The sequence below is a fragment of the Cebus imitator genome, unplaced genomic scaffold, assembly GCF_001604975.1.
Source record: "Cebus imitator isolate Cc_AM_T3 unplaced genomic scaffold, Cebus_imitator-1.0 Scaffold103, whole genome shotgun sequence".
Taxonomy (NCBI): Eukaryota; Metazoa; Chordata; class Mammalia; order Primates; family Cebidae; genus Cebus; species Cebus imitator.
In genome coordinates this window covers 3,086,183-3,096,672 of record NW_016107418.1, presented here as the reverse complement: position 1 = coordinate 3,096,672, position 10,490 = coordinate 3,086,183, and the positions used below count along the sequence as shown (strand labels likewise).

At 36.6% G+C, this 10,490-nt stretch overlaps 1 protein-coding gene across 1 annotated transcript in view; it reads left to right on the top strand.

Moving 5' to 3' along the window:
- PAN3 (poly(A) specific ribonuclease subunit PAN3) overlaps positions 1-10,490 on the top strand; it is a 161,306-nt gene that overhangs the window by 29,508 nt on the left and 121,308 nt on the right. Inside the window, exons 2-4 of the mRNA XM_017537465.2 lie at positions 4,622-4,743; positions 6,974-7,040; positions 8,351-8,421. Coding sequence (XP_017392954.1) covers positions 4,622-4,743; positions 6,974-7,040; positions 8,351-8,421 — 260 coding nt within the window. The remainder of the gene's footprint in view (positions 1-4,621; positions 4,744-6,973; positions 7,041-8,350; positions 8,422-10,490) is intronic.

Below are 10,490 nucleotides of genomic sequence, written 5' to 3'. Positions count from 1 at the left end.
TTTTTAGAGTTGGGGGTCTCACTATGTTGCCCAGGCTGGTTAATCACCTTATCAAAAGGTCGCTTGACCATGCTTGTGATACTCTTCCAATACCACTGACCCCACCCCCCGTTTATTTTATTTTGAGACAGTGTCTCGCTCTGTTTGCCAGGCTGGAGTACAGTGGTGCCATCTTGGCCCACTGCAACCTCCACCTCAGGGGTTCAAGTGATTCTCCCGCCTCAACCTTTAGAATAGCTGGGAGTACAGGCACATGCCACCATGCCTGATTTTTGTATTTTTAGTAAAGACAGGGTTTTGCCATTTTGGGCAGGCTGGTCTCGAACTCCTGACCTTAGGTTATCTGCCCACCTTGGCCTCCCAGAGTGTTGGGATTACAGGCGTGAGCCACCATAGCTGGCCCAATACCCATTTTTAATCTTTACAACCTAGCCAGGCTGATAATTTTCCAAATTTTTAAGTCCTGCTTCCCTTTTGATTGTAAATTTCATCTTTAGGCCAGGTGAGGTGGCTCATGCCTGTAATCCTAGCACTTTGGGAGGCTGAGGTGGGTGGATCTCTCGGGCTCAGGAATTCAAGACTCGGCTGGGCAACATGGTGAAACCCTGTCTCTACAAAAAAAAAATACAAACAAAAAAAATTAGCCAGATGTGGTGGCTTGTGTCTGTAGTCTCACCTATTTGGGGGCCTGAGGCAAGAGGATTCCTTGAACCAGGAGGTGGAGGTTGCAGTAAGCCTAGATTGTGCTACTACACTCCAGCCTGCGTGAACGAGTGAGACCCTGCCTCAAAAAAGAAAAGCCTTTAATTCATTTCTCCCATTTTCTGCCTTCCAAAACAAGAAAAGTCAAATGTAGGTATATCTGTGTGTAGGATGATTACTTTAAAAAATAATAATTTAAACCATTGATTTCTGGTCATATCAGCACTCCCTTGCCACCTACTCCTGTTTTGGTAAAGTCCAGTCAGGTGATCTCTGTTAGGGAGCTTCCTTCCATCAAAGGTGTGTGTATCTGAAACCAGTGTTAATGCCGTGAAAATCACTACCTGAAATTTGGTTATTTTTGGGGACAAATTCTATTTCTTAATGATAAGGTGTTATTAAAAGGTGGGAAATTTATAAGATGGTTTTGTTGTCCTCTGACAACAGTTTAATATTCATCAATTTTTACCTGTATTTCATTATGCTTATGTGCAGTGAAACCTTGCTTTCAAGGAACGTAAAAATCTGTTAAGATAAGACAAGACATTGACCATAGACACTTGAATTCTTGGCATGTTCAATAATTGTTCTGTTGGCTTATATGAAAGGCAAAAAGAGAGAAAATTAGATTTGAAATTTATAAAAAATAAATGCCTTTGAAGTGAAAAGCATTTGAAATAAAAATGCTATATTAGAAAACAATTTGACTCTAGAATTGTATACTCTATTTTGGTGTAACCATTCTATTTTATTAGGAAATTGTGAAGAATAGATGCCTTAAGGGTTTTGAGTGGAATGGAGGAACCTCTCCCCTTATGGTTTTCTCTATCATCATCATCATCATCATCATCATCATCATCATCATGATGAAAATGACTACATTGTAAAAAAGTCATAAGATAAATGCCGAACATCTTTTTTTTGTTTTTGTTTTTGTTTTTGTTTTTTTTAAGAGGAGTTTCACCCTTGCTGCCCAGGCCGGAGTGCAATGGTGCGATCTTGGCTTACTGCAACCTCCGCCTCCCGGGTTCAAGCAATTCTCCTGCCTCAGCCTCCCAAGTAGCTGGGACTACAGGCGTGCACCACCATGCCCAGCTAATTTTGTATTCTTAATAGAGATGGGGTTTCTCCATGTTGGTCAGACTGGTCTGAAACTCCTGACCTAGTGATCTGCCTGCCCTGGCCTCTCAGAGTGCTGGGATTACAGGCGTGAGCCACCGCCTGGCCTTCTCTCTATTACACTCTCACACAACCAGATGTGTTGACAATCTTGTGTGGAGTTTTTTCCCTACACCAACAAATTCACCAATTATCTAGTTACCTCCTGGGTGTCCTGCAATTCAGTTATGACACTACCTGGAGTTAGCACAGGCCCCAGAGGTTAAGGGCTCAGTCACACAAGAATGCTCCACACTTCAGATACCAGTCACAATTAAGGGGTGTCCAGATTATCCATACTTCTATCCAACTTGCCTACAAATTAGGAGTTCCCATGACCCTTCCTCAGGTTTGATAATTTGCCAGGATGGCTCATAGAACTCAGGGAGGAAACACTTGCTTACTTGACTGTTTTATTACAAAGGATACAGATGAACAGTCAGATGAAAAGGTAGATAGAACAAGGATTTTTTTTCTCTGTGGAGTTGGGGTGTGCCACCCTCTTGGCTTATAAATGTGTTCACTGATCCATAAACTCCTTGAACCCCACTGTTCAGAGATTTTTATGGACACTATTTCGCAGGCAAGGGAAATTATTAACTCAGTCTGTAGCCCCTCTCTCCTCACTGGAAGATGGGTGGGTAGGGGTGAAACTTCCAAACTTGTAATCAGGGCTTGGTCTTTCTGGTGAACAGCTCCCATCTAGGCATCTCATCAGAACAAAAGAGTCACCTCTTTAGAACAAAAGATGCTCCTATCACCCTGGAAATCCCAAGGGATTTAAGAGGTCTGTGTTAGGAACTGAGGTCAAAGACCAAATATTTGAACAAAAGGTGCCCCCAGCACCTATTGCTTAGGTAACAAGTTTTTTTAGGAGCTCTGTGCTAGGCACTATAGATGAACACAAAAGAAATACATATTTATTTCACAATATCACAGACACATAAAATTATTTAGTCTTTATTATCATTTTCTATAATAGTTTATTATGGAAAATTTAAAACCTTGATAAAAGTAGAGAGGTTAGTGTCATCCCTGTCACCAAGCATCAACAGTGATTGATATTTTCCCAGTCTTATTTTGTCCTTCTATTTTAGTTTTATTTTGCTGAATTATATAAAATATATCCTGGGCATTAATTACCATGAGTTTGAATTATTTCATAGTAGTTTTTCAGTGGATTTACCTAGTCATTCTGTTATACATTGTCAACCTACAAGGAAGCAACTGAGGTAAAATTAATATAAATAGAGAGTCAGCTGGGCACAGTGGCCCTGTAATCCCAACACTTTGAGAGGATCATTTGAGGACAGGAGTTAGAGACCAGCCTGAGGAACATAACAAAATCTCGTCTCTACAAAACAAAAGAAAAGTAGAGAATTTATTTGGGCCAAACTTGAGAATTGCAACCCTCAAAGAGCATAGATTCAATTTGCCCTGAACATATCCTCTGATTAGCAGTAGTGGATTTTAAAATAGGGGGACAGGGAGTGAAAGTGTGTCAGGAATTCTCATTGGCTTACAGAAATAACATTAATTCGGCTATGCCTTGGTAAGCTGTAGGGTGTGGGTTACAGTTTCCAATGTGGCATTATTAGGTTAATTTATAGCTACTTGTGGCAGTAGCAGGCAGTTTCAAGAGATGAGTACATAGCTCAAAGTGGGGAGTAGGCCATGACTACTGTCTCATTTTAATTCCTCTCTGGGCCTAATACTAAAAGGGTTTGCATTCCTCAGATAATAAAAAGTTCTTTTTTTCCCCAGATATTTCACATTATTTCTAATTTTTCATTAAAATAATACCTTTAATATTTGTATATAAATCAACTTGATGAACTTTTTCTATATAAATATTTAGGTGCTTCTCATGATATTCTTCAGCCATATCCTGAAGTTATAATCACTAAAAGATATGAACCATTAAAATAAACTTTGTAATTATAAAAGCAGTATCTTTTCATTATGGATATTTTGGGAAATAAATTTAAAAGACAACAAAATTAAAATTACCTCAGATTATTTTCCAAAGAGACCCACATTTTTGTAGGTTGCTTCTTACTGGGGCTGAAGGGGGTTTCTCGTTAACTCTGCTCTGCCTGGAGAAGAGCAAGCCCACTTGCAGCCCAGTTTACCATTAAACTAGCAGATTAGAAAATAGCCGAATGCTAAGTACTTATCAGGAAGTAACGTCTAAGACACAGTGTTGGGTTGATTGCTCTAATAGTTCTACAGTCCTTCAATATCATCCTACCTTAAACTCAACTGTGAGTATTCCTGAATTCCATCCACTGGCTACTTCTGCAGAATTTCTTCCCCCTGAATTTTGAGTTAGTGTACGTCTGTCTGCTGATTTGTTTCAAAAGATGTGTTGTGAGAAACAGTCTTGAGAAAATTGTTTCTCTTTACCATCTGATGATTCACAGGAGAAATTGTTGTCCTTTTAGTAAGTTGAAGAAAGAAAACTTGATGAGGAAACTGGAAATGCAAGTGTTAGAAACTTAATCATATTGTGCTTGGGGGCTATTTGGTGATTCACATGAAATAAATTACTTAGGTGGGAAATATTTAGTCAGCTTGAGCACTGTTAACAGATTTCTAGATTCAAGCCAATTTTATTTGATCCTGCCTGTTATGAACTGTTAAATAAAAATAAGTGTCACAGAGATTTGAGACTTTACAACTTATTTAGGAACACAGAAGTGAAATCAATGTTTCATCCTCTGAAATACTTTTAAATACGTGAATTTTCCTTCTCTTTCAGTTCCAGGAATGGATGGAGGTGCTTTAACTGATACGAGTCTCACAGATTCCTATTTTAGCACAAGCTTTATTGGAGTCAATGGATTTGGAAGCCCTGTAGAAACGAAGTATCCCCTGATGCAGGTATCCTTAGTTTAAATTCATATATTGCACTAAACTATGAAGTTTATTCTAGCACCAGGGGACATATAGAGTCTTCATTTATTCCTATATTTGTTGGGTGAGAGGTGAAATTTTAGGAGGCAGTGAGATGGGTGAGATACAGGTAAACCGTCTCCCATAGGGCTGGAGTTAATGACAGCTTTTGTAGATGGGGGTTTGGTAGGGTTAGGGGCAAGAGTGATGGGAGTATGTAGAGGGTAGATAGAGACTAATTTCACTTGTACGTTTTGTATGTATGTTAGTTAAACTTACGTTTTGAGCAGTTTATACATGTATTATAAAAGTTAAGTTACAAAAGGATCTCCCTCCTGTTACTACTCATCACCTTTCCAGTTAATCTTCCTAGAGATAGCTGCCATTACTGGTTACACATTTCCTATGTATCCTCTCAGGAATATTCTTTGCATATAGAAGCATATTGCTAGCTTTATTTTGTTTAATGCTTAAAATGTTGAATTTAAAGTCATAGTACTTGGAGCATTTTACATTAAAAATGTCTTTGAATTTTTTTTAACCCCACTTTGTTCTTTTTGTTTATCATATGACTGCATGTAATACTCAGGACATTGGTGTATAGATTAGTTTTTGTTGATGAGTATTGAACAATTTTGTAGAATTGGAATAAAGTTGTAAGGCATTCTAGTGTTCTTAATTGGAAAACTGCCATAATAGTAAAGGCAATGTATTGGCCTTTCTAGTTTCTGTGATGTACTACTGGATGTTTTTTTCCGTTATTACAATAAGATATTTAAACACAAGACAAATTCGTCTTTACATTTCTCTGTCCCTCCTCTCTCTCTCTCTCTCTCTCTCTCTCTCTCTCGGTTTGTCTCTGTCTCTTTCTCTCTCTCTGTCTCTGTGTCTCTCTCTCTCTCTCTCTCTCCCCGTTTGTCTCTATCTCTTTCTCTCTCTCTCTGTCTGTCTCTCTCTCTCTCTCTGGAGACAGGGTCTTGCTGTGTCACTCAGGCTGTAGTGCAGTGGTGCGATCACGGCCCACTGCAGCTTCAACCTTCTAGGCATAAGCGATCCTCCTCTTGCCTTAGCCTCCTGAGTAGCTAGGACTGCAGGTGTGTGCCACTAAGCCTGGCTAATAAAAATAATTTTAGCAGAGATAAGGTCTCTTTGAGTTGCCCAGGTCAGTCTTGAACTCCTCGTCTCAAGTGATCCTCCTGCCATGGCTTCCCAAAAGACGTATTACAGGCTGGGATTACAGGCATGAGCCATCACTCCTGGCCTATTGTTTATATTTCTAGTTGGACTGATTTTAAGGTCTGTATGAAACCAATGCTTTTTTTGAATTATTTTAACTTTTTTTTATGTAAAAGCTGAGGTTTCATGTAGATATGCATGCTAAGAGTTGTTTACAAACAAACGTACAGTCATATACAGAAATGGTTATGTTTTGTGAATAATTTAACTAGTTTAATGTATAGTTATAACTTCTTTTGACTGCCTGTGAGCTAAAGTTTCAGATACTTCTTAATATATATTTTTGTATTAAAGTTACCTTTGAAACGTAGCCCTTTTCTCCTCTTTTAAAATTATGCAGACATTAAATAAGAAGTTGAGTGTACAGATTCAGGATTCTAGAATTAAAACCAGAGCTAGAAATTCCTAACTTACATTTTTTAAGCCATTGAGTTAGCTGTTATATATGAGACAAGGATTTGTAGGCATGGGATGAAGGGCCTTACGGGATGGAGAGACCATAGAGGCAATGGAGTGAGTCAATAAAGCATGGAACGCGTTTAGAGAACAGAAAATACCCTAATTTTATAAGCTTTATGAGGTGTATGAACAATAGTACAAATTGAGAAAGGATATTAGAGCATTTATTGGTTTTATTCATAGTCACCGTATACCCTCTTGGGTGGATATTGGAATTTATGTTTTACAGACAAGGAAACTTAGGTGTTTTGCCCAGGCTAATAAGTTATGCAAACACAATTCAAAATAGGTCTGTAGCTTTGGCTTTAAATACCTGGCTAGTGAGTAAAATTTTCATTTCATGTGTTGCATTCATGTGGTGGTTTTTGTAATCCAAGCAGTAATATGTATAGGAAGATTAGATTGTCAGTAATGTAAACAGTAGATTGGAGGGGAAGAAGCAAAGAGGGTCAGTCTTACTTGGTTGGATACTTTTATTTCTGTATTTCTCAATGATGTTATGTATACATTTTTTGTTTTTCAGAGAATGACTAATAGTAGCAGCTCCCCAAGCCTTCTAAATGACAGTGCCAAGCCATATGCAGGCCATGGTAAGACCTGGTCCATTTTGCTCATGTGTGTCTGTGTATGCATTTCTTACTTTAAAAGCAATATGCAACCATTGTAGATATTTTGAAAATTGTAAACATGTATAAAGAAGAAATTAAAAATTATTATCTTCCCACTCAAATCCAACTATTGAGATTCAGATTCCAGGCCAGGCGTGGTGGCTCACGCCTGTAATCCCAGCACTTTGGGAGGCTCAGGTGGGAGGATTGACTGAGCCAGGAGTTTAAAACCAACCTGGAAAAAACGACAACAACAAAAAACCCAACCTGGGCAATGTAACAAGACCATGTCTCTATTCTTAAAAAAAAAGAAAAGTGTATAAGTTATATAACATGCTATTAACATCTTGCTCTTTGCACTATTAGTTATTTAATGTTAAATTAATGTTAATTTTAGTGAAGGTGAGACTGAAAATCCAGGAAGAAGAAGGCAGAGAAATGAAGCAGTGGTCTATATGTACTACATTGTGAAGAGATTTAAGGTTCCTGTACCTAAAGGCATTTATATACTTTTTAGGATTTAGCAGAACATTTAATGAGATTAATAAATAAAAAATTAAAGCTCAGAAATGAATATTTCAATATATCTCATGCATGCCTTTTCAGAGACTCTTCTTATTTGTAAAGCGAGAAGTAATTAAGACATATAGTGTCATTTGTAACTTCTTTGTACAGAGTAGTGGAATTTTGAACCTACGAAATTTTTGGATTTCATGTTTATGTTTTGAAAAATGTAATATTTCCATCTTTAACAACTTAATAATTTAACTTTTTAGTAATAATATCAAACAACTGGTGATAGACTTTAAAATGTGGAATAGATAGTAAAGTAGATGGTTTTAAAGCCTTGCTGATGTGTCGAAATCCAAGACTGGATCTCTCAAGAGTATGAATATGGCTGACACTGCCCCCACCCTCCACTCTCCTTTTTTTCCTTCTCAAGATTTGGTCTCAAGATTACAAACCTTTATTTACTTTAGGTCGACTTACTTCCTTCATAAACATACTCACAATAGTATGGTTAACAGGTTTTTTTCTCTGATTTTTTTCTTTTTGGTCTAGTCAAATAGATCAAATCCACATAGCTTTTGAATACTTGAAAGCAAATTGGTTCGCTAGTTTGTGTTTTATTTGCTCAGAAAATATTTGAACATATCTGTGTGTTAGGTATTAAATATAATTATTGTGGCATTTGATTTTTTTACTATATAGCCATTGTCAAGTTAAACATTTATTAGATTTCTGGGTTACCTGAGTTTTATGTGTAGAAACTTATGTAACTTACCTTTCAGATCCTCTAACTTCACCTGCTTCATCCTTGTTTAATGACTTTGGTGCCCTCAACATCTCTCAGAGACGAAAGGTAGGTGAAATTGAAATTTGAATGAAACTAAATGGAATTTAGAAGTGATGTTGGCATTGTTACCTATGTAGTGTCAATGTTTTCATAAGTGGAGGGAGAGCTTTTTATGGGCTTTAGTGTTTTTCTTGCCTTTTGTTTATCCTTCATCTTTTTATATGTGGAAATTTCTTTGATCTGTGTACATGGAATAGAGATTTTGTGTGAAGGGATGAAATCCTACTGTTTATTTTTGTTCATTTTATTTATCTCAATATATTCTGTTTTTAAGAACATCTAATGTTATAGTTGCTGTTAATTGTAAGCATATTCATTATGTTTTAACTTTATTTTTGATGGCTTTATCTAAATTTCAAAGATTCTTGCCTAATTTACTCCTCATCACAAAGCAAACTTAAAATTTTCAACTTTTCATAATTGGCCCAGCAATTAAAAAAGTTGAAAATCACTTCACATTAGAAATTAATTTTATTTGGAATTGCGATTGATAGGCCAAGTATAGATTTTTGAAGTATTTTATAAGGACTGATGTTGTGACAGATTGAATAATTTGATGCCTTTGAGTCTTAATGAGAATCTTGTTAAGACTAATAACCATCTAGAGAAGATAGTCTTTTTTGATTAGGATCAGTAACAGCTAAAGATGTTCAGAGTTACTATAAAGCTATAACATTGTTTCCTAAGTAATGGAAGCAATACCCCAAATTTAATGAGTTTAATAAATATAAAATTAAAGCTCAGAAATGAAGATAAAATATTTCAATATATCATGAATATTAATTTTAAAATAACTTAAGAACTTAAGATACTTTTAAGAAGGATCTGATCAGCAGATAGTATAAAATGAAATTCAAGAAGACTGTGGTGGTGATGACTTAGCGGTGTATAGTTATCTCCAAACTCATTGAGTTGAATGCCCTAAATATGTATAACATTTTACATGTCAATCAGACCTCAATAAAGTGGTTAAAAAAATTGAGAAAGATTAGATTTTCTTAAGACAAAAAGAAAGTTATGAGGACAGATGTAAATTATATTAAAACCTCATGTATCTAATGTTATTTCCATTTTGAGACATGGATGAGAACAGGAAGGCAACTACAAAATGCTTTTTAGCAGCTAGAACGGATAGACTAAAATCTGTGGGTTTAATTTAATGGATTTTCTTATAGGCTCTTATCATGGATAAATTCACTCTTGGTTGACATACTTTTCATATAAACTGGAATACTTTGTTTCTAAATCCATACGTTGGAAGTGTAATAGAGTTGGATAGAAACAGGCCCAGGACAGTAGACAAAGCCTAACAATGTGGAAGCAAGCAGTAAAATGCTGAAAAGCAAATACAAGCTGGACAAGTTATCTGGAGCTCTTTACAGGAAAACATAGTCTTTAAAGTGTCTTAGGCACTTCCCCAATGACTTTTTCTCATTTTAAAAATAATAATCAGTTAACTTGGCTGGGCGAGTTGGCTCAGGCCTATAATTCCAGCACTTTGGGAGGCCAAGGCAGGAGAATTGCTTGAGCCCAGGAGTTTGAGACCAGCATGTATAACATACCAAGACCCCATCTCTCCTAAAAATAAAAAAATTAGTCGGGTGTGGTGGTACACATCTGTAGTCCCAGCTGCTTGATTGGTTGGGGTGGGAGAGCTGCTTGAGGCTGCAGTGAGCCAAGATCATGCCACTGTACTCCAGACTGGATGACAGAGTGAGACCCAAAAAGATAAAAATCAGTTAATAACTAGCATTGCTGATGTATGAGTAGAAAGTAAAACTAGAATAACAAATTAATATTTTAAAGTATTTCTAATATAAGAGGTTGGTGAGATATGTCTTAAAGTGGAAATATATGATTTAGAGTTCCTGACATTTACTTTTGAGAAAATAATAAAAATTATTAGAAATTTAGAAAGGGAAGATACAATACCTATTCTTTTTATAATTTATTTAAAAATAATAAAATGTGGGCCGGGCACGGTGGCTCAAGCCTGTAATCCCAGCACTTTGGGAGGCCGAGGTGGGTGGATCATGAGGTCAAGAGATCGAGACCATCCTGGTCAACATGGTGAA